The following is a 24,228-nucleotide window of genomic DNA, read 5'->3' as shown; positions in this document are numbered from 1 at the left end:
CGAAGTAGTTATCAAAGATTAAACAAACAAAAACAGCGCCACCCCTGTCTTCAGGTTGTGTTTGGTATCACATCTCAGTTTCTTTCACTTCAATGAAACTGAGCTGCCATACAACAGCCAAACTAAAGGACAACAGGGGTGTTGTTCCTGGAGGAAATCGGCCATGTTTTTCTAATCCTGGTATTTTCTCTGCAGTGTAATGTAGTATTTAGGGTAATTCATAAATCACCACTCATCACCATAATGAAGGCTCCTTATACTCTGGGTAAATGGAGATGCAGTTGAGTATATGCCTATTGTATTACAGGACCATGGATGCTGTTGCTTGTGGGGATTGCAGAACAAGACGACAAAAAACAGAGAATTTTTTTTTTATCCATTTTACTGGGTCACATTTTTAGAAAAAAAGCAATACATCATAAAATCTGACATACGGCTCAATGAACCCTACAGATAAAATAAATACATAGCGGGGCTGGTGGGTTTCTCTGAAGATTTTTATTGTACCGGTGAGAGACTGCTGGCGGGTTTGCTTTGCTCTGTGATAGAAATAAAAACCATGGAATATATTAAGATTTATTGGCTCTTTCCCCCCCCCCCTTCTCAGTCTTCTTCTCGGCTTAAGATTCTCGCTTTAAAAGTACAAATGCTCCCATGATGGCCAAAACCGCATACTGGAAGTGATAAAAAGGTAAAGGTATTAATGTCACATAAAGAAAATAAATATACAATTATGAATAAAAGAAAAAAAATAATAAAAAATTATATTATAATATATAATATAAATATATATATATATATATATATATATATATATATATATATATATAAAAAATTTATTTTTTTTATTATTTTTTTAACTTCATTTTTTTTAACTACAAAAACAATCTCTGTATAAACGAGACAAGGAACAAGCACAAGAGATGCTACAAGACTGCTCCATGTGCAGCACGTGCACAGCACAGGCAAATGCAGTCTCCACCCGCTGCAGGGATGACACAGGGACAGTAGCCTTACATTACTTACAGAAAACATCAGTCAGGATGAGAGTATTATCAGGAATTCCCTAATTCAATAAGTTCCTTCTTCACAATTAAGAGGGGACAGTTTTCCATAGTATGTAGTTATGTTCTAGTTCACAGGAAGTCAGCTGACATAGGACAGATCACTTCCTGTGATACATAAAAAGTAGAGATGAGCGAACCGGGTTCGGGTTTGAGTCGGTCTGAACCCGAACGATCGGCATTTGATTAGCTGGGGCTGCTGAACTTGGATAAAGCTCTAAGGTTGTCTGGAAAACATGGATACAGCCAATGACTATATCCATGTTTTCCACATAGCCTTAGGGCTTTACCCAACTTCAGCAGCCACTGCTAATCAAATGCCGAAAGGTCGGGTCCAGATCGACTCGAGCATGCTCCAGGTTCGCTCATCTCTGTTAAAAAGCCATGTGATCTTCTGACTGGTGATCACATGACTGTGTTAGAGTAATGAAATGTATAGGTAGAGATGAGCTGGGATGGAATAGATGACACTGCAGGGAGAATTATAGGGGAGAGGAGACCTGAAGAATTTATATGATGATTTTTGCACTCTTTATCTTTCCTCTTATGAGCATTATTATGAGGTATATGGAACACTTAGACCACTTTATTCTGCAAGATATTTTTTGGTGCAATTTTTGTAAGGTTCCCCCATTTTAAAGAAGTTATACATCCACCTTGACTGGCCCCAGGCTCGATTCAGCCTCCAATAGACAAACATACATAGTAGTGACTTTCAGTCTTTCCAATGCAAGTGTAAGCAGTGGACAGGGACAATGAGAGAGAGCAGTAAGTGTGCATGGATCAATAGTGCCGACCACCCAAAAAAAAGGGCTTTAACTTTCTATCTACAAACTCTCTTTTTTTAATGCATGACAGTGTTGCATTGACAGGCAGCCTACTAGGACCATAGCAGACCTTAAGATCTGTCCTAGGCCCCTGGCTGCAGTGGCACAATGTTATGTGCATGGGTGCACATGGAATAACAGAGGTTAAATAGCCAGGACTGAAGGCAACTCAGAACCTGAGCACTTGCACTACCCAGCATGGCATCGGGGGCCTGTCCCGCACTTACGCTAGAACACTTGCAATAAAAAAAAATATATAAAAAATTATACTGGCGCCCAATTAGTATTTCTGTCATTTAAAAAATAATAATAAAATAACTTTTTACATACCATAGAGAAATGTTAATGTTTGATTAGTCAGTAAAGAATTACTTACCTTAAACTTCGGATAATCATTCATTACAATTGTGACCATTCCAACATATGGTAAAAACCTGAAATAAAAGTCAAAAGTCAGTATTAAAAGGGTAAGTTAGTAGCTCCGATCGCCGTGCCCACTAATTAGGTAATCGGATGCAGCTATCAAAGATGACAGCTGCATCCGATTACCTTATACAGCCGTTCCCTGGTGTCTAGTGGGGTATCCACACATCCGGCTCGGGCCGGGGTTTGCGCCATAATGGCAGCAGCCGGAAGATCTCATTGATCTATGCTGTATTACTATACAGCATAGATCGCAATAAGAGATCAGTGTGCATATACTAGAAGTCTCCCAGGGGGGATAACCCTAACCCCAGGGGGAATAACCCTAACCCCAGGGGGGCTTCTAGTATAAGTGTAAAAAAAAAAAAAGTTTCATTAATAATAAAAAGCCCCCTCCCCTAATAAAAGTGTGAATCACCCCCTTTTTCCCATGTTATAAATAAAAATAAATATACATGTTTGTTATCGTCGCGTGCGTAATCGCCTGAACTATTAGTTTATCACATTCCTGATCTCGCACGATAAACGGCGCAAGCGCAAAAAAATCCCAAAGTGCAAAATTGCGCATTTTTGGTCACATCAAATCCAGAAAAATTGTAATAAAAAGCGATCAAAAAGTCGCATATGCGCAATCAAGGTACCAATAGAAAGAACACATCATGGCGCAAGAAATGACACCTGACACAGCCCCATAGACCAAAGGATAAAAGCGCTATAAGGGTACAAACACACACGGCTTATACGCTGCGTATTTACTGCTGCGATACGCAGCAGATTAGATCTAAATAACTGAACACAGTATCAAATCTGCTGCGTATCTGCTGTGTGTGTTTGTACCCTAAGCCTGGGAATGGAGCGATTTTAAGGACCATATATTTGTTAACAATGGTTGGAATTTTTTACCGGCCATCAGATACAATGAAAGTTATACATGTTACATATCGTAATTGTAATCGTAACAACTTGAGAAACATGTACAACAAGTCAGTTTTACCCCAGGGCGAACGGCGTAAAAAAATACCCTCCAAATAAAAGAAATGCTTTTTTTTATTTTTTTTATTTCATCACACATTGAATTTTTTCCTGCTTTTGCAGTGTACTTAATGAAAAAATTCAGCCTGTCATTGCAAAGTACAATTAGTGGCGCAACAAATGATGGCTCATGTGGGTTTCTAGGTGAAAAAATGCAAGTGCTATGGCCTTTTAAGCACAAGGAGGAAAAAACGAAAACACAAAAATTGAAATTGGCCGGGTCCTCTAAGGGTTAAACCTGTGTAATGAGTCACATATCACAACATTATATAACAGAGTTCCATAGTCTCACTGCTCTTACAATAAAGAATCCAGTCTGTGTTCCTCTAGAGGTAGAGGATGCCCCCTTGTCATGGTTACAGGCCTAGGAGTATATTTGTATATTGTGATCAGATCTCTCTTATAAGACGTCTTTTTTCTAAACTAAATAGCCCTAAGCTTGATAACCTGTCTTGGCCCTGTAACATACCCATTCCCCTAATGACCTGTGTCGCTCCTCCTCTGCACCCGCTCCAGTTTAGCTGTGTCCTCCTTATATACCGGTGCCCAAAACTGTACACAGTTTTCCATGTGTGGTCTGACCAGTGATTTATAAAAGAGACAAAACTATGTTCTAATCCTTAGCATCTCGGCCTCTTTCGACGCATCCCATTATTTTATTAGCCTTGGCAGCTGCTGCCTGGCACTGATCCTTTTCAGAAGCTGTGTTTTATTATTTAGCACATAATTATATATATTTCTAATGCCCAAGGGCATAACTTCACATTTATCCACATTAAACGCCATTTGCCATTTATCTGCCCAAGCCTCCAGCTTCCCCAAATCCCTCTTTAATATTACATTATCCTACTCTGGTGATTACTTTTCCCAGTTTTGTGTATGATTAAGTGCAAATAAAATATATATAAATATTGAAATTCTACTCTGTGATCTCTCTACAAGGTAACTGTGACCCAATCTTAGTATGTTCCACCATCTGTTTCCTATCACTCAGCCATTTACATATATTTCCCCTAGACCCAGCATCCTCATTTTATGGCCCAAGTGGCACAATATCAAATGCCATTGAAAATTCCACAGCCTCATCCAGATCCAGTATACAACTGACCTCCTTATAGCTTCCTTATAGTCAGCTTATCATATGGCCAGGTTTATAACAATGACAAAAAATGTATACAATATCTAGGCTTTTTTCCCCTCAAGAAATTTGATAAAATCTATAATTTCTTTGTAGCCAATGCTTAGATAGCTTAGAACTATTAAGGTTAGGGCTACACAGTCTTGTACTTATCAGCTGCTGTATGTCGTGAAGTGATGTATTCATTCCAGTCTGACATCTGTGTCCCTGTCAGGAACTGTCCAGAGCAGGAGAGGTCTTCTATTGGGATTTGCTACTGCTCTGGACAGTTCCTGACATGGACAGAGGTGGCAGCAGAGAGCACTGTGCACCACTTCCTGCTGGACATACAGCAGCTGATAAGTACTGTATTTTTTTATGGAAATAATTTACAAATGTATATAACTTTCTGACACCAGTTGTATTCTGTACTTAATGGGCAACTCAAGCTCCTGTATCCCCAAAGGAGTCATTGAAGGCTGTACATGGGAAGATGACAGCAGCTGTACTAAAAAGACTGCTAAGAGGGGTGATTTTAGTTTGCCACAGACAAATAATTTAAAGTGTCCATCAATATTCCTATGAGAACATCCCATCGATCCACTGTACAAAAAACTTCTGATGACAATCAACTGCAAGTTAGAAAATCCAACAAGACAGATGTAAATTTCATCCAATTGTCTGTTATTGGTCATTGCCACCTTAGACTGTGCACAATAATAAGCTGATCAGCACTGCCCCTACTAAGGCGCTCCTCACACGTGGAGACATGGTGACCTCTTATACTGACTGTCCGCCTTTATCATGTGGTCTATTATTCTGAGACTATTACATTACTTATATAGTCACTCATGTCAAACAACTTCCTTTTGGTAAACTTCTTCCTGGAGTAAATTATTGCTACAGTGATCTACCCAAAGCCCTCGCCTACTCTCTCGACTCTAAAATTGACAAGGACCGGGCTTGTAACCAGATCCAACAACCAAGAGAAGATAGGCGTTCTACCCTTGGCCTCAAGCTTGGGAGGTGAACAACTTTCGAGTTGCATTGTAGACCTGTCTTAACCTCACCTGGTTGAAGTCAATGCACCACCCATACCTACACGCATGGAGACTGGTACAGCAATGCTGCCTAAACCTAGCGGAAAAGCTCTCAGCACAGTGATACATAGATCCAAAGGCCAGAAGGCCCAAGGCCATTTGCAGTTTTTGGTGCTGGATAGATTGATGTGCAACTTGAGCATGATCGAGATAGTTCGGCATTTGACTAGCAGTGGCTGAAGTTGGATACAGCCATAGGTCATAGACTGTATCCATGTTTTCCTGGACTCTATAGGGCTGCATCCAACTTATTCAGCCACCGGTAATTGGATTGGACTAGAGCATGCTTGAGTTGCGCTCATCTCTAGTCCTGGACCACGACCGTCTTCACTCCACTCAGTTCAAGCCAAAGCACAAACCCCAGTATAAAATCTGCGCAATAATATTAGCAATCTATTCAATAGAGCAATATTGTCCCACTCCAGAGACCATACAATCCATGATCACTCCATGGTGGTGAACGACTGATATTACCCAAATTATTACATGACATAATAAAATAATTCCCCAATCATCATATCAGTAAGTAGACAAGACCGTCCACCCTCGGCTGCACATCACCCCCCCCCCACACACACACACACACACCTTATCTACAGAACACATGTTGTACTGTAATAACCATCAGCGCAGTGCTGACAGATGGCGAAGAAGCTGACATTTCTCACTTGGCGTCTATGAGCGGCATATGGAGTCAGGACAAGTACAGGACATGAATCATTGCTGATCTGTTCTTAGTTATTCATCATTCTGATGCGTAAATGATTTAGAATCCCTGAAATAAGTCGTCTATCTATATCTGACAAAATAGGGACCGCAGTATATGGTGCTCTACTGGACATGTGCAATGTATAGGACTGGAGCAAAGAAGGTGAACCATGACTAACGGACACATCACGCTATTGCCTATATAGACTAACAGATCAGTGTGTCTCTGGTTAGCTTATCGAGACGCCACCATAAAGTTTTGACAGTGAGCTAAACCCGACAAAGTCGACCAGGTTTAAGGGCCTTCTACACAGCCCGATTATTGGCCATAAGTGTTGCTAGAAACGCTCACCCATTGTAAAAGTGATAACGATCAGCTGAGGACGGGGAAGACGCCTGATCCACGGCTGATGGAGTCTTTAGAGCCTGCTTTAAAATGTTATCGTTATCGGACGCACATCTTCCTGTGTAAACGATAAAGGGAAACTGACGGCACGGATATGTATATATCTGTGCTGTCATTTTCCAGATGATCACAAGCAGCAGTGCATACTTACCATCTGCGCTGCTTGTGATCTGGCATACTCTTCTCTGGCTCACCAGTCCGCCGGCTGCTGCTGTAACTTCAGGCTGCCGCCTACTACAGAATGACTGATAGCTGGAGAAGGCGGGGTCTGAAGATACAGCCGGAAGACGGGAAAGCCGGAGAAGAGGATGCCTAATCACAAGCAGTGCAGAAAGCAAGTATGCACTGCTGCTTGTGATAATCTGGAAACTGACAGCTCAAATATATGTATTTCTGTGCTGTCAGTTTCCATGGCTGCACAGATTATACATGGATTGCTCGTTCAGCTCAGCCGCTTGATTTTTTTGTGCAGTATAAAGGCTCTGTAAACGAGCGCTGATCTCACTGAACGGCACGCGTTTACACACAAATCAATCAATGTAAATGTATGGGTGCAATGTAGCTAGATAGGGCTCTCAGTACAATGTTTGGGGTGCAGGACTCTTCTTATCACCCATCACAGCCTGCTACTGTTACCTCTCATCTGTACAGACTTTAGTGGTTCCAGGACGGAGGAGGGGAGGCAGGGGGTGAGGATACAGAAACCTTCTATATGTTATCACTGATCTGTTTTGATACTTTTTTTTTTGTAGTAATGGAAGTCAATGGAAAAAATGGATCCAAATAAATGTACACAAATGCACCCGTTTTTTCATCCGTTATTCTCAATTAAACATATACGTTAAACGGACTTCAAAAACACAGTGTAAACCAAAACTTAAAGAGAAAGTACCATCAGGTACATCACTTTTGGGTTTTCTACCTTGACTGATTGGGGCCGGCGTGGGTATGCCGGTTGTGCAGTCCTTTTTATTGAACTGCAGTGATGTTCTAGCGCACGGCGCTGGCTTATTCCCGAGTGCTAGAGTCAGGTCCGCCGGCCCCCAGTGTGATGAAACCCCCTCCCCTCTGTGATGCGGCTCCGTTGATTCTAATGGAGCTGCGTCACAGAGGGGGGAAGGCGATTGTTACACCAGGGGGCGGCCCGCCTCCAGTGCTCCGGCATAGATCAGCGCTGTGCATGGGAACCAGGAGGCGGCTCAAAAACAGGACTTTGCCACCGTAACCAATCTGTTTAAACGAATGTACCATCAGAGTTTTTGACATTAAGTGTTGAGATCTTAAGTATGAAAAACATTTTGGTTGCGGCATGGCTACAGCGGATGCAAAGTAGCGGGTCATTGTCAACCTGCAAAACTGTGCGTTCATATGATGGGAGTCATATGGAAATTACAGGTTCTGTCCCTTTAAATGTTTACTGCTCTCTGTACCTAGACATGTCAGAGTGGTTACAATCTATTGAGCTGTAATTCACGTATCCTGAGAATATTGACGGCAAACAACCCGCTAGTGAATCCCGAGCCCGGAGAATGGATAATACCGTCTAGTAAAGGAAATGAGTGGCCACCTACGGAGCGATAAAAGTAAAATTCCCTTTAGAATGAGGAGCCGAGGTTGGCGGCTGTTCAGCTAGGCGGCGGTGGAGGTGAAGGAGCCGCTAAAGCTGAAGTGATGTTTTATTCTATTCATGCTCTGAAGGATCTCACCGCTTACATAATGCCAGCACGCAAGGCTGAATAACATAAAAACGCAATTACCTTTATGGAAGCCTCAAAAAAAGAGCAGCGCAGACCTTGATTATGCTGACAGCACCAAGCTGAGCGAAAATAAGGAGATGACTATCAACAACCTGATGGATTTATGCAGGTGTACAACAGGGCTGCTGCCGGGTCCTCTTAAAGGGGTCACCCATTTAAAAGAAATGTCTGTTTTAGATGTCCCAAAGTAAGGAATCCCCCCCTTCCCCCCAGGAATCAGGATTCATAGTCACCACTCACCCTCTGGCTCGGCCCACAACGTCCTTCTTTTCAAGCCAGTTCTGTCCTTCCTTATAGAGGCCTCGGTCATCAACTTCATTGTTGTCGCCCTTAGTCAGGAACTTAATATCTCCATTCTCTCTAATAATGAAATATAAGGAATTCATTTGTAGCAACCAACTGTTCGCTATTTTACAATTTTTAAATATATTCTACATGCACAGTTACTTGTACTCCAGAGCTGCACTCACTATTCTGATGGTGGGGTCACTGTGTACATACATTACATTACTTATCCTGTACCGATCCTGAGTTACATCCTGTATTATACTCCAGAGCAGCACTCACTATTCTGCTGGTGGGGTCACTGTGTACATACATTACTTATCCTGTACTGATCCTGAGTTACATCCTGTATTATACTCCAGAGCTGCACTCACTATTCTGCTGGTGGGGTCACTGTGTACATAAATTAGTTATCCTGTACTGATCCTGAGTTACATCCTGTATTTCACTACAGAGCTGCACTCACTATTCGGCTAGTGTCTAATAATCACACTCTCTCTTATATAACACCTTACTTTTCATGAACTTTGATGACTCTGTGGACAATGGGGATATCTCTGCCCTCCACTTTGAAGACAACAATTTCTCCGGCCCGGATGGGGTCTTCCTGGAAGTTTGTGAGGAACAGCAGGTCTCCTCGATGAAAGGCTGGCTCCATGCTGCCACTGTGGAGGGATGGGAGAGGTGACCAACAAACATTACAGTGTATACTGCACAGTTTAGCAGTATTTTTTATGCACTCCGTGGTGGTGTTATGTTTCCACTGTATAGCAGTATTATTTATGCACTCCGTGGTGGTGTTATGTTTCCACTGTATAGCAGTATTATTTATGCACTCCGTGGTGGTGTTATGTTTCCACTGTATAGCAGTATTATTTATGCACTCCGTGGTGGTGTTATGTTTCCACTGTATAGCAGTATTATTTATGCACTCCGTGGTGGTGTTATGTTTCCACTGTATAGCAGTATTATTTATGCACTCCGTGGTGGTGTTATGTTTCCACTGTATAGCAGTATTATTTATGTGCTCTGTGGTAGCATTATGTTTCCACTGTATAGCAATATTATCTATGTGCTCTGTAGTGGTATCATGTTTCCACTGTATAGCAGTATTATTTATGTGCTCTGTAGTGGTATCATGTTTCCACTGTATAGCAGTATTATTTATGTGCTCTGTAGTGGTATCATGTTTCCACTGTATAGCAGTATTATTTATGTGCTCTGTAGTGGTATCATGTTTCCACTGTATAGCAGTATTATCTATGTGCTCTGTGGTAGCATTATGTTTCCACTGTATAGCAGTATTATTTATGTGCTCTGTAGTGGTATTATGTTTCCACTGTATAGCAATATTATCTATGTGCTCTGTGGTGGTATTGGCTTTGCAATGTATAGCAGTATTATTTATGCATTGTATTCTTCATGCATTCTTTGGTGGTATTAGGTTTGTGCTCTTTAGCAGCATTATTTATGCAGTGTATTATTTATGTACTCTGTGGCAGTATTGGGTTTGCAGTTGAACTGTATAGCAATATAATTTATGCATCCTGTGGTGGTATTATATTTGCACTGAATAGCAATATTATTTATGCATTCGGTGGTGGTATTAGGACTGCACTTTATAGCACTATTATATATGTAACTAGAAAATGTACCCGGTGCTGCCCGGGTATAAAGTGTCAGTGTGTTAATTAGATTTGTTCTAAGGTGCCCAGGAGGCCAAGCTAAAGGTATTGTTTCATCTAAGTTAATCAGTGGAATTAGTGTATACCTGTAGTGCATAGTTGGGGGGGGCTGTATACCTATAGTGTATAGTTGGGGGGTCCTGTATACCTGTAGTGTGTAGTTGGGGGGGGCTGTATACCTGTAGTGTATAGTTGAGGGAGGTCCTGTATACCTGCAGTGTACAGTTGGTGAAGGTCCTGTATACCTGTACTGTATAGTTCGGGAGTCCTGTATACCTGTAATATTTAGTTGGTGCTGTATACCTGTAATGTATAGTTGGTGGAGGTCATGTATACCTGTAGTTTATAGTTTAAGGGTCCTGGATACCTGTAGTGTATAATTGGTGGAGGTCTTGTATACCTGTAGTATATAGTTCGTGGGTCCTGTATACCTGTAGTGCATAGTTTGAGGGTCCTGTATAACTGTAGTATAGAGTTGGTGGAGGTCCTGTATACCTGTAGTGTATAGTTTGGGGTCTTATATACCTGTAGTATATAGTTGGTGGAGTTCATGTTTACCTGTAGTATATAGCTTTGGGGTCCTGTATACCTGTAGTGTATAGTTTGGGGTCCTGTATACCTGTAGTATATAGTTGTTGGAGTTCCTGTATACCTGTAGTATATAGCTTAGGGGTCCTGTATACCTGTAGTAAAGAGTTGGTGAAGGTGCTGTATACCTGTAGTATAGAGTTGGTGTAGGTCCTGTATACCTGTAGTGTATAGTTTTGAGGTCCTGTATACCTGTAGTGTATAGTTTGGGGTCCTATATACCTGTAGTATATAGTTGGTGGAGTTCCTGTATACCTGTAGTGTACAGTTTGGGGTCCTGTATACCTGTAGTGTATAGTTTGGGGTCCTGTATACCTGTAGTATATAGTTGTTGGAGTTCCTGTATACCTGTAGTATATAGCTTAGGGGTCCTGTATACCTGTAGTAAAGAGTTGGTGAAGGTGCTGTATACCTGTAGTATAGAGTTGGTGTAGGTCCTGTATACCTGTAGTGTATAGTTTTGAGGTCCTGTATACCTGTAGTGTATAGTTTGGGGTCCTATATACCTGTAGTATATAGTTGGTGGAGTTCCTGTATACCTGTAGTGTACAGTTTGGGGTCCTGTATACCTGTAGTGTATAGTTTGGGGTCCTGTATACCTGTAGTATATTGTTGATGGAGGTCCTGTATACCTGAAGTATATAGTTGGTGGAGATCCTGTATACCTGTAGTGTATAGTTTTGGGGTCCTGTATACCTGTAGTGTAAAGTTTGGGGTCCTGTATACCTGTAGTATATAGTTGGTGGAGGTCCTGTGCACCTGTAGTGTCCTGTATACCTGCAGGGTCGTATTTACCATTAGGCACCCATGGTCTGGTGCGTAGGGTAGCACCGTTCAGACTTGCCAGAAAATCTTTGGTCAGGTCTTGTATAGAGGTGTTATCCAGTCACAGTATGGCGGTATTGGTCAGGTCTGGTATGGCAGTGTTATTCAGTCACAGTGTGTCGGTATTGGTCAGGTCTGGTGTGGCGGTGTTCTCCAGTCACAGTGTGGTGGTATTGGTCAGGTCTGGTATAGTGGTGTTATCCAGTCACAGCATGGCCATATTGGTCAGGTGTGGTATGGCAGTGTTATCCAGTCACAGTATGGCGGTATTGGTCAGGTCTGGTATGGCAGTGTTATCCAGTCACAGTATGGCAGTATTGGTCAGGTGTGGTATGACAGTGTTATCCAGTTACAGTATGGCGGTATTGGTCAGGTCTGGTATAGCAGTTTTTTCCAGTCATAGTATGGTGGTATTGGTCAGGTGTGTTATGACAGTGTTATCCCGTCACAGTATGGTGGTATTGGTCAGGTCTGGTATATCGGTGTTATCCAGTCACAGTATGGCGGTATTGGTCAGGTCTGGTGTGGCAGTGTTATCCAGTCACGGTATGGCGGTATTGATCAGGTCTGGTGTGGCAGTGTTATCCAATCACAGTATGGCGGTATTGGTCAGGTCTGGTATGGCAGTGTTATCCAGATATTACTGCGGATGTTGTGAGGCAGCTTCCCTAGCAACCATTGCTCCCTGTGAAAATGAAAGCAGTAATCCTATTGGTTGCTAAGGCTCCAACTGCCGTGTCTGCTGCAGCTAATTATATCACCTGTGTTTGCAGTGAGGAGATTTTCCCATTCATCTCTATGGGGCGCCTCTCTTTCCCCTCCCCCTCCCCTCCTGTACATCTGGCGGGGACGGGACCTTCGCTAAAACCCTCCCGGGCACCCAATGTATCTGTGTGCCAAATTTGGGGTCAAACGGTTCAGGCGTTTGGAAGTCTATTTAGGACAGACAGACAGACTTTGATTTTTATGATATAGATATAAGTCAGTATTATTTACATAGTATGGTGGTATTTAGTGTTCACTGTATAACAGCTTTATTTCTGTGCTGTAGTACTGTGGGATGTTACTATTTACTGGCACTATATAATGGTATAATTTGACGACTGTCCAGACATATACATAGACATGTACATTTTATGTGATGACACTAATATCTTGTCCCTATGGTGGTTTTACATTCACATAGTCTCCGACCAGTGTATAGTATGTCATCTAGCTCAATCCAGGTTTACTTAAAACACACAACATTTCCAGTGGGTCACATACACACAAAGCACTATGCATCTGGCTATGTGTATATTTGGCTGAACCCATCCATGTATGTATACCAGCCAGTATAGAAGTTTCTGAAGTCGATGTATCTGATTATATCCCATACTTTTACACACCATCCACAACACCCAGCCCCGTACCTACCTCAATACAACGACAATAGGGCTCTCGCTCCCTGTGACCACAATGAGGCCCTTCCATATCATCAGGGCGGATGACACTATCATGGCAAAGTTAAGGACTTGATAGTAAAGCTGTAATAAAAAAAAAAACATAAAAGAGGAAGAAAAACATAAGAAAAAATGCTACATAAACTGCTACTGCCCTGCGCTTGTACACAAAATGTAAAAAATGAACAGTAACGTATAGATACATATAGATATATATGTAGATACATAGATATATATATACACACACATAGATAACATATACATATAGATCTCCCTGTGTGGGAGATTAATCAAACAAGGTATAAAGTGAAACTGGCTCAGTTGCCCCTAGCAACCAATCAGATTCCACCTTTCATTCCTCACATACTCTTTGGAAAATGAAAGGTGGAATCTGGAGTCCTAGTTCAGGACTGTTACTGCGGCTGGCACCATGCCCCCGGACACTGCCGCTATTGTTGATGAAAAGTCGTTCCAATAATCGGCACCGGAATTAATCATTGAATGTTGGCAGGAAGAGCGGGCGAGGCTGCGGCTGAATACTGATGAGGAACCCGCGTATACAATGTGTAAGGCCGCTGCCACATACGGGGAGATCTCCATTGCTAGAGAAGCTTCTGAGGTCGCAAAGACGTTGCCAGCTCCCGGGTTACCCAGGAAACCGGCCTCATTACAGCCCATCTGTGCCACCTCAATTTATGGCTCTGCCTTACAAGACACACCGGGGACAGTCTGGTCCAGAGACGCCAGCTATGTGCAACATGCAAACTTAACCCCTTACTCTTAAACAGGGCTTGTCTGGAAAACTATAAAGGTGAATGAAGCCTTAGGGGGGGGTTCTGTGAGGGTAACCACTGTCTAGGGGTCCCTGCTCTCATCCCAGACCACTTGGTGCAGCTACATATTACATAATAACCCATATGTCTGTTTCATGGAACGCCCTTCGTTAGAATACAAGCCCTTTAAGGAAGTGATTAATAGTTTTGTATTGCAACTCTCCTTGTTGCCCATACCAACGAATTGTAGCTCAGCTTTCATTTCTTATAGTGCTCTGGTAAATTGAAAGCTGAGCTGTCATTGGTTGTTGTGGGCAACAGAGAGAATCTATCTATCTATCTATCTACTGTATAAAAAGCTGGACTAGATCAGTCAGGTATCAGTTATAGATCAGCTAATATATACAAAGATGTACTAAATCAGTCAGGGATCAGTTATAGCTCAAATACTGTATATGTGGTGACCCACCACTGGTGTTTTTATCTTTTTTAAGCACCTGCCAAAAAGTTCTCAGGTTAAGTGGTGGATGAGGTATTTTATAGTTTCCCCACTAGGTGTCAGTGTTTCTTATATTCATATGTCTTTCTATGCACAGCTGAAGGAAGCAAAGGGTTAATGTCTTTAGTACCATGTCTTATGTGCTGGCCACTAGGAGGTGCTATTTTCTACTATCCTGTCCTCTTTATTCTTTCTCCTGCACACACTCAGCCCCATCACTCACAGGCAGGCATAAAAAGGCCCCTGTAGGAGGAGTAATTGGCGGAGGAAGCGCAGTTCAGTCTTATCCAGATTATCAGTGATGGTGCGTGCACAATACGGAATTGGCGCGTATAACCCGCAGCGTATTCCGTTGCTCATCCCTGCATGCGGCGGGGCGCATTTCCGCGGGTATAAGCGGCAATTCCGTAGTGTGCATGCACCCTGAGAGAGGACACAAACAAAACCGTTCCTACAGAAGCTAAGCCAGGACCTGGCTTAGGCCAGGACCCCTGTCAAGGACACTGAGGCCAGTTGAGTCTTGCTACCAGAGATAACAGATGCAGCTAGAGACCAACACTCCTCCTAAAGCCACTACTACTTATACTATGCAGTGCTAAGCATAAGCAAGGGAAAGTAGCCACCAAGCCACCCTATCCCACACAAGGAACACATCCAAAAAGTGCAGGGCACTCTCCTAAAGCAAGAGGAACTGACCTCAGTAGGACAAAGCTACCGTTAAGTAAAGGTCTACGCATCCTACTGCACAGTGCAGGTAACTGGAACACCTTGGACACCTAACTACACCGAGATAACCATGGCTGGAGCTCACACTACCCTACTGGGACAGGTTCTGCGATACCAGAGGGCAGAAGGTGGTCAGACACAGTCTAAACCTGAGTATGAGTAACACTTCACAACTAAGATATCTACCCAAGGTTCTGGCAGAGTACAAGACTACATTGGGTTGGGGCTCCTCTGGCAAACTCCTCTTCTCTACTCTCTACAAGCACTACAACTACTTCTTCACTTCTATCAAGCACCTACCTCAAGCACTAAGTTCAGCACTAAAGTCCATACCAAGATTTTTGTCTACAAAATGTGTAGCCATACACCACAGAATTGGCGTCACAGGCTCTCTCAACTACTGGCCCAGCACCACATATACAATGATGAATTAGATCAGTCAGGTATCAGTCATACACCAGCTACTGTATACAATGATGTACTAGATCAGTCAGGTATCAGTTATAGATCAGCTACTGTATACAATGCTGTACTAGATCAGTCAGGTATCAGTTATAGATCAGCTACTGTATACAATGCTGTACTAGATCAGTCAGGTATCAGTTATAGATCAGCTACTGTATACAATGATGTACTAGATCAGTCAGGTATCAGTTATAGATCAGCTACTGTATACAATGATCAAAACCATCAATAAAGAGGTGGTAGGCACGTGGCTTGTATAATGCCGCCCTCCAATCCTCGGCCCCTCACAATGACAGTGATTGATCACCTCCACCTGAGGCCAGTGTAACGCTCAGATGACGCACATATTGATTATCGAACACACAGAGGAGCGCTGCTCTGCACCAGAGAGGGGAATCATTATAATTCTGTCATTGTATCAGGTGGTGTTGGGAGGAGTGGCCATAGCGGACAGCGCAGAGACCCTGTTATGTCTACAGTATACATGCACTGATACATTATAATGGTACGTCTACAGTATACATGCACTGATACATTATAATGGTATCAGAATGGTACAGTGCTGCAGAATATGTTGGTGCTATATAAAAGCTCTACAATTAGTATTCTACATTATACACCATAGTAGAACATCTAGATATCATTTGCACTGATACATCTACATTATACAGGCACTAATACATTGTAACAGTACATCTACTGTGATCTTACAGCTCAGTGGCATAGAAGTGAAAGGAACTGAATGTAATACCACACACAACCTGATGACAGGGGTGGCGCTGTTTATGCCAGAAAGTAGCTGTGTTTTTTCAAATCCTTTGAGACCCCTTTAAAACTTTATTTCTATAATACTGGACACAAACATCTGCATGAACCAGTGTCCATCGTGGCTCAACACCGCCCCCCTATAGATGTGATGTTAAGTCAGGCAGTACTGAGCATTTATTACATATGACGGTCTCCTTCCTTCCCCCGGCAGCCACTAGGCAGGAATTATTTGTGTAAAAGGCTCTTTAGAAGCGGCACCGCGGGGAGACGAGTGGAAAAGGCACCGAAAACAATACAAAACACTCCAACGTTCCTGGCATGGTAATGCGGCTAAATACATCAGAACATGAATGCCGGCCTGCTGAGACTGGAGGAAAGAAGCTAAGAAGGCTGTGATAGATTGCTTAGTGCCAGGCAAGGCACCGGGAGCTTTAATCACAGCTGACGGCGGAGGTTAGTGCCCTCGCTGCCAACACTGCTTACATAACGTAACGGTTATGTTCAGAGACGTGTTAAAGGGGCAGTCCACCAAGTACACCCCCCCCCCCCAAATACGAGCAGTCTGGTGCAGCTTAACATGCAGTATGACATGGTCACAGGAAAACATCAGTCCTGCGTGTACTGTAGGGGGTATATGGGACATTAAATTACTTGTAGATGGTATTTTTCAACAGTTTTCCCCTCTGCAGACCTAATTACTAAATACCAGTGTAGACTGGCTGCTATGATGTCTCCTATACAGAGAGCGAAGTGTAGACTAACTGCTATGATGTCTCCTATACAGAGAGCGGAGTGTAGACTGGCTGCTATGATGTCTCCTATACAGAGAGCGGAGTGTAGACTGGCTGCTATGATGTCTCCTATACAGAGAGCGGAGTGTAGACTGGCTGCTATGATGTCTCCTATACAGAGAGCGGAGTGCAGACTGGCTGCTATGATGTCTCCTATACAGAGAGCGGAGTGCAGACTGGCTGCTATGATGTCTCCTATACAGAGAGCGGAGTGCAGACTGGCTGCTATGATGTCTCCTATACAGAGAGCGGAGTGCAGACTGGCTGCTATGATGTCTCCTATACAGAGAGCGGAGTGTAGACTGGCTGCTATGATGTCTCCTATACAGAGAGCAGAGTGTAGACTGGCTGCTATGATGTCTCCTATACAGAGAGCGGAGTGTAGACTGGCTACTATGATGTCTCCTATACAGAGAGCGGAGTGTATACAGGCTGCTATGATGTCTCCTATACAGAGAGGGGAGTGTAGACTGGCTGCTATGATGTCTCCTATAAAGAGAGGAGAGTCTGTTACTCTATCTCTGTATAGCACACTCACAGCAGCATGGAGGCCATTATAAAGCAGTACTAAGCAGTCTAAGCTGTGAATCCAGCACTGAGGTGTGATCTTATACTCACTGTAAGCTACTGTAGTCTCTCCCACCTTCTCTCTTCACAGGCTACTATGGACAGCATGTAACTGATCTCTTAGTGAACTCAAGGCCTAAAGTGAATTTACCATCAGGCCTGGGCCTAAGCACTGGAGACAGACCGACCCCCCCCCCCAGTGGGAGGAAACCCCCACGCCTCTATGATGTGGCTCCATTAGAATAAATAGAGGGTTTTTTTTCCACTGAAGGTGGGTCAGCCCGCCTCCAGTGCTTCTGCCCGTGCCGCAAAACTACAACCGTTGTTTTGAGGTTTCCTATAATGACTGCAATGCAATGTAACTATGGCTGTTGAATGCACACTACGTATCAGATAACGGCCGTTGTTTATACGGCCCCGTGAAAAATGAACAAAATGTCAATTATTTCCAGCCAGTAATACTGCAACAACGGCCGTGGATTTCTATGCGGCTGCGAACGTAAAACTTATATCTGCCGAATTAAACTTGATTTTGATGTAAAAAAAATTCTGAGTGGTTTCTCGGGCTGGGCGCAGTATTTAAAGTAAATGACCTGTTTCATCCCGTTTATAATCATGCTAGGAATCAAAATTAAACAAGGGCCGTAGTTTCACGACTAGCCAGTACAATCGTAATTCTACGGCCGTAGTTTTGGTCGCAAACGTCCGGCCGGTGAAAGCAACGGCCAATATTTTACGTAGTGTGAACATAGCCTAAAGGGGTAGGGGGTGGGAACATAATAACCAATTTATACTTACTTTTCCTGGTTCCCCCGCTGGTCTCCTGCATAACTCTGTTCCTGTGACATCATGGCTTCACCGGATCTGGCCACTCAGCCAATCAAAGAGTGAGGCAGGACACTGCTGCCGTCACTGATTGGCTGAGCAGTCAGTTCCTGTGGGGCCGTGACGTCACAGGAGCGGGGAAATGCAGGAAACCAGCCGGAGGAGCACTGTTGCTGCAAGATAGGCAAAAATAATGGACTACCCCTTCAAGCGAGACTCAAGACTTTAGCAGTTTTTCAGAGTCGATGACTAGATTAGGAGGAGAGGAGCCTGATAAGTAGACAGGAAAACTTTATTTACGACATTACCTACGTTGACTGCGATTATCTCTGCTTTACTTATCTTGCACAAATTTTCAATTTAGAGCCTAGAATGTATTCTGTCAAAACAACTGGTTTCCTGAGGGATCAAGTTACTTGATGCCCATAAGAGTCTTCTAAGAGAGGATGGCGGAGAGCTAAAATCATACAGTGACTGCAAAGACTACAAGATGTTACAGTGAGTATTCAATCTCACTCCAGTGTTGGGTTCACAGCTTACACTGTAAGTACTGCTCTATAATGTCCTCCATGCTTCTGCTGCTTCCTTGGGTTTTCTATAGGAGATACAGAGAAGGAGACACTCCTACTGCATGTGTGTGTGTATGAAACTGGTTGCAAATGATAGTCACAGGCTTTAGGGCGAGTTTTTTATACCTCTGACAAGGTGTATACTAGTGCAGGTGCCCGTACGCACAGGTGTCCAAACAGGGAAACTGAAGGATACAGCTCACACTATGAGAGGCAGGAAACTTCTGCTAATTCCTGGGAAAAACTGCAAGCACTGCACAGTCTCCAAGAGTCTTAAGGCTGTCTGCTAATTTTTTTTTACCCCATAGGGAAATATGGAAGTGGCGGAGCGGTTCTACTTTGATCCTACTATAACTCGTGGGCGACGTCGCTTTGATGTGGAGGCTGAATGTAAGGGGGTCATCAAGTTATATGGAAATAAATCTTCATTTATAATTATCGATAGGAAGTGCCGTAAACTGCTAATAGACGAGACCCTCATATCAGGAGATCGGGGGGCTCAAGATGCCAACAGCCTAACCATGGGAAAGGTGGCCGTTTATAGTATCACTTCATTGCAGCGTACTGGGAAATATACAGGAGGGGAATTTATTAGCGTCTGTGCTGCTTCAGCTCTGACAGTGCGGAGAATTACAGTGCCCAGACCTCGGTGTGAGAGTGGAGGGGGAAGGAGAACGAGGAAGATTTCTTATACACACAGGGTTCATGTGCATAGCAAGACATGCACACCCTCCATAGGACGCCTCACCCCATGCACCCCTTACAGGATGACCTGTCCCGTCCACCCTCCACGGGGGGCGCCTCCTCCCGTCCACCCTCCACGGGGGGCGCCTCCTCCCGTCCACCCTCCACGGGGGGCGCCTCCTCCCGTCCACCCTCCACGGGGGGCGCCTCCTCCCGTCCACCCTCCACGGAGGGCGCCTCCTCCCGTCCACCCTCCACGGAGCGCCTCGCCCCATGCACCCCTTACAGGATGACCTGTCCCGTCCACCCTCCACGGGGGGCGCCTCCTCCCGTCCACCCTCCACGGGGGGCGCCTCCTCCCGTCCACCCTCCACGGGGGGCGCCTCCTCCCGTCCACCCTCCACGGGGGCGCCTCCTCCCGTCCACCCTCCACGGGGGGCGCCTCCTCCCGTCCACCCTCCACGGGGGGCGCCTCCTCCCGTCCACCCTCCATGGAGCGCCTCCTCCCGTCCACCCTCCACGGGGGGGCGCCTCGCCCCATGCACCCCTTACAGGATGACCTGTCCCGTCCACCCTCCACAGGGCGCCTCCTCCCGTCCACCCTCCACGGGGCACCTCCTCCTGTATTCCCTGCAATGCCTGGTCCCATATTACTTTCATAGGGCGCCTCCTCCAGTCCACCCTCCATAGGACGCCTGTTTCCGTCCAGCCTCCATAGGAAACCACCAGTATTATCATCTTCTACAAGGGTTTTTCCATAAAGCGTAATTATTGCATAATCAAAATCTACTCAAACCTCACCACTGCCACACTGTATCAGTCCAGGCTGTGCCACTCACAAAGGACTTTTTAGATTGGATACAACTGTAGCAAACTTTCCACGGTGAGACCTTTATGTATTATACAGATTCCTCACTTCCCCTCTGGAGGCGCTGCTGGGGCATGGCACATGGTGGTTAGCTTCACACTAGAGATGAGTGAACCTGGAGCATGCTCGAGTGGATCCGAACCCGAACTTTCGGCATTTGATTAGCGGTGGCTGCTGAACTTGGATAAAGCCCTAAGGCTATGTGGAAAACATGGATATAGTCATTGGCTGTATCCATGTTTTCCAGACAACCTTAGAGCTTTATCCAAGTTCAGCAGCCACTGCTAATCAGATGTCGAACGTTCGGGTTCATATGGACTCAAACCCGAACCTGGTTCGCTCATCTCCACTTCACACCAAACACAACAGCCCTATGTTTCAAATTCCGCAGCAGGGACTCCCATCATCCATCTGAAAAGTGCAGGATCACCAGTGCAGTAACTGCTCAGTTTCCCTGCAGCACCTCCACAGGTGAAATAAGGGATTACACACTGTCTGATTAAAATCAATTGGTTGTCTGGGAAATGCAGGATCGAGCAGGTCCTCCAGACCAAGATACAGTCTTGATAGCTGCTTTTGAAGAGGTGGGTAGGAGGATCTTCCTATATTAATGCCTAATTCCATAAAAGTATATATTTTTTTTTAAAGGGGTATTGCTATCCCTGCTTGTCCATAGGATAGGGAATACCAAAATAGGGGTCTGACCACTGGGACCCAAACCGAACAGAGACACAACTGTCCCCTCAATACATATAGCCCTCATCGCACCTGTGTGCCCATTCATTCTCCATGGCAGGGATGGGGAATCAGCCCTCCATCTATTGCAAAGCTACAATTCCCATAATGCCTGGACGGCCATAGCGGGTCTGTCATGTTTAACACCCCTGTTCACAGTATAGGACATATATAGTGGATCAATGAGGGGAAGGGGGATCTGACTGCTGTACCACCCAATCCCAATCCCAAAAATGAAGGGCAAAGGTACAGAATGGAGCAAGTCTGCATATGCACTCTTCAATCTCTAGGGGGCAGCGCTAAACTTGGCTATGTTCACAAGCCCTGTAGAGAATGAATGGCTGGCTGGCTTTGCGGGACATTTGTCCTTCATTCTTGTGGGCCGCAGCGATCATACACTTACCCCTTACCCTATAAAAAGGGGGGGACAAATTAATGGCCGGAAATACCTTTTTTTTTTTTTTTTTTAAATATATATATATATTTAAGGGTATTTACTTACGACTTTCTACAATAAACATATGGGCGCATCCACGTATTGCGTTTGAATCCCTGGTCACATGACCATCACATGTCATGGCAGTTAGGATTTAAAGGGACAATACAGGCGTATCAGATATTTCAACCTAACAGCTTTTTTTTTTGTTTTGTTTTTTAAGCTGAAAAAAATATATAAATTTGTAATATAAATATTCAAGTAGAAATACATAGTAATAATATTATATATAATTTTGTATAATAATCTAATAGTAAGGCGCTATCTATCCCACTTGTCATCAATGACTATAATAAAAGTTAGTGTGGCCCCTGGCTGGCAGCCGGCTGTGTGGCCCCCGGGCAGTCCTGGCTGCCGGCACTCACCTGCCTCTTGTTCATTCTCCGTAGATCCCCGAATAGATCCATCTCTAGAGATTGCATTGGGGATCAGAGAGCCGGGGGGTTAGGTGGCAGCTGCTGCCACTATGCACAAGCTGGCAGGAGGAGAGGAGGCGCCCCGCCACTGCCAGCCTCCCCTCCCCGGCTCCCCCTGTTCCATGTGGTACTCGCTCATAGGCCGCTCACAAGGCATCACGGGAGTTGTAGTCTGGGCGCGGTCCCATTCCAAGGTTGTGTGAGCCGTTAAGAACTACGCGACCCATGATGCACTTCGCGGGTTTCAGTACATAATGAGAACCCAGTGAGGGGGAGGAGGGAGAGAGCGGCAGGTGCTGCTGGAGAGGTGTATGCTCTCTATTATCCCGATAGTCGCCTGGTTCTAGTCACGATATATAAAGCAATGGCAGCATTTACACCTCTCATATATGTCGGGGAAGTTGTACTATAACTACGATAGCTTTCCTAATCTCCAGTGTTTCTAAACTACAACTCCCATCATAGAGACGAGCCACACGTTGGGTAACACTATATATCAAGATGCTGAAACCAACCCAAGTGTCTATTCAGCAGAGCCACATTAAAGAGCGTCTCTGGCTCTGGAGGACCCAACCTGTCCCACACCTAATGCACAAAGCATTGATGTCAATGAGAACCTGCACTACCTAATTCCTCCTGTGGTGGCGCTGTGTGGAGATTGAACACTTGCTGTCTCAGCACTGAGTATGGTAGGGATGGGGAACCTTTAGCCCTCCAGCTGTTGCAAAACTACAATTTCCATCATGCCTGGACAGCCAAAGCTTCGCTTTGGCTGTCCAGGCATGATGGGAATTGTAGTTTTGCAACAGCTGGAGGGCCAAAGATTCCCCATCCCTGGAGAATGACAATAGTAAAGAAGCAGCTGGAAAGCAGTCACATTAATCAAATTTCTGTAAAAATATATTTTTTCCATGGAAAATCCCTTTAAGCAATACAGTATTTCAGGGCACAACATTAGATGCCATTGAGTCTCTATGCACAGTCTTATTACCATTAGGCTGTTAGGAGCCATCAATGAATACAGGGGAGGGGCCGGCTGCTATGTATGCAGATCCACAGCCACCCATCAATCACTGCTGTCAGGGGCGGAGGCCGCTCAGGCTCATTGACTATAAGACTCTTGTATTGTCTGATACCTGGAGAGCGGACCCCTGTACTCACACCGAACACCCATCTCTGCCATAGGAAATGCTTATGAGGCCTATCACAGGGTGGGAGGGGAGTCCCTGTTACACATACGGTAGTCACATGTCATTATTATAATCCCAATGCGGACTGTGCGGAATAGGAGGAAGGAAAAAGGGTATAAGAAGTCATCCCTTAAAGGGGTTATCCAGTGCTACAAAAACATGGCCACCACTCTTGTCTCCTGTTCAGGTAGGGTTTGCAATTAAGCTCCGTTCACTTCAATGGAACTGAGCAGCGAAACCTCCCCCAAGCTGGAGACAGCTGTCTCTGGAAGAAAGTGGCCATGTTTTTGTAGCACTAGATAACCCCTTTAAACCTAAAATCTTGAATGAGGCCCTGTTCTATTACAACATTAAAGGGGTACTCCGAAAAAAAAACCACTGGTACCATAAAGCTATAGAATTGTAAATTACTTCTATTTAAAAATATTAAGCCTTCTAGCACTTATCAGCTGCTGTGTGTCCTGCAGGAAGTGGTGTATTATTTCCAGTCTGACACCATGCTCTCTGCTGCCACCTCTGTCCATGTCAGGAACTGTCCAGAGCAGGAGAGGTTTTCTATGGGGGTTTGCTACCACTCTGGACAGTTCCTGACATGGA

The 24,228-nt window shown here is 44.4% G+C and overlaps 1 protein-coding gene across 1 annotated transcript; it reads right to left on the bottom strand.

Annotated features, from left to right (window-relative positions):
- Nucleotides 1-483: 483 nt before the first annotated feature.
- On the bottom strand, nt 484-22,539 carry SEC11C (SEC11 homolog C, signal peptidase complex subunit). The gene is made up of 6 exons (XM_069964808.1): nt 22,391-22,539; nt 13,234-13,343; nt 9,235-9,384; nt 8,675-8,794; nt 2,268-2,325; nt 484-674 (listed from the first exon to the last, which is right to left on the bottom strand). The coding sequence occupies exons 1-6, from the start codon at nt 22,445-22,447 to the stop codon at nt 621-623; spliced, it is 549 nt and encodes a 182-aa protein (XP_069820909.1). The 5' UTR covers nt 22,448-22,539; the 3' UTR covers nt 484-620.
- Between the last annotated feature and the right edge of the window lie 1,689 nt (nt 22,540-24,228).

Source organism: Dendropsophus ebraccatus, chromosome 3 (genome assembly GCF_027789765.1).
Source record: "Dendropsophus ebraccatus isolate aDenEbr1 chromosome 3, aDenEbr1.pat, whole genome shotgun sequence".
NCBI classification, from domain to species: Eukaryota; Metazoa; Chordata; class Amphibia; order Anura; family Hylidae; genus Dendropsophus; species Dendropsophus ebraccatus.
Note: the sequence above shows the minus strand (reverse complement) of the source record. Positions and strands in the feature narration are given on the sequence as shown.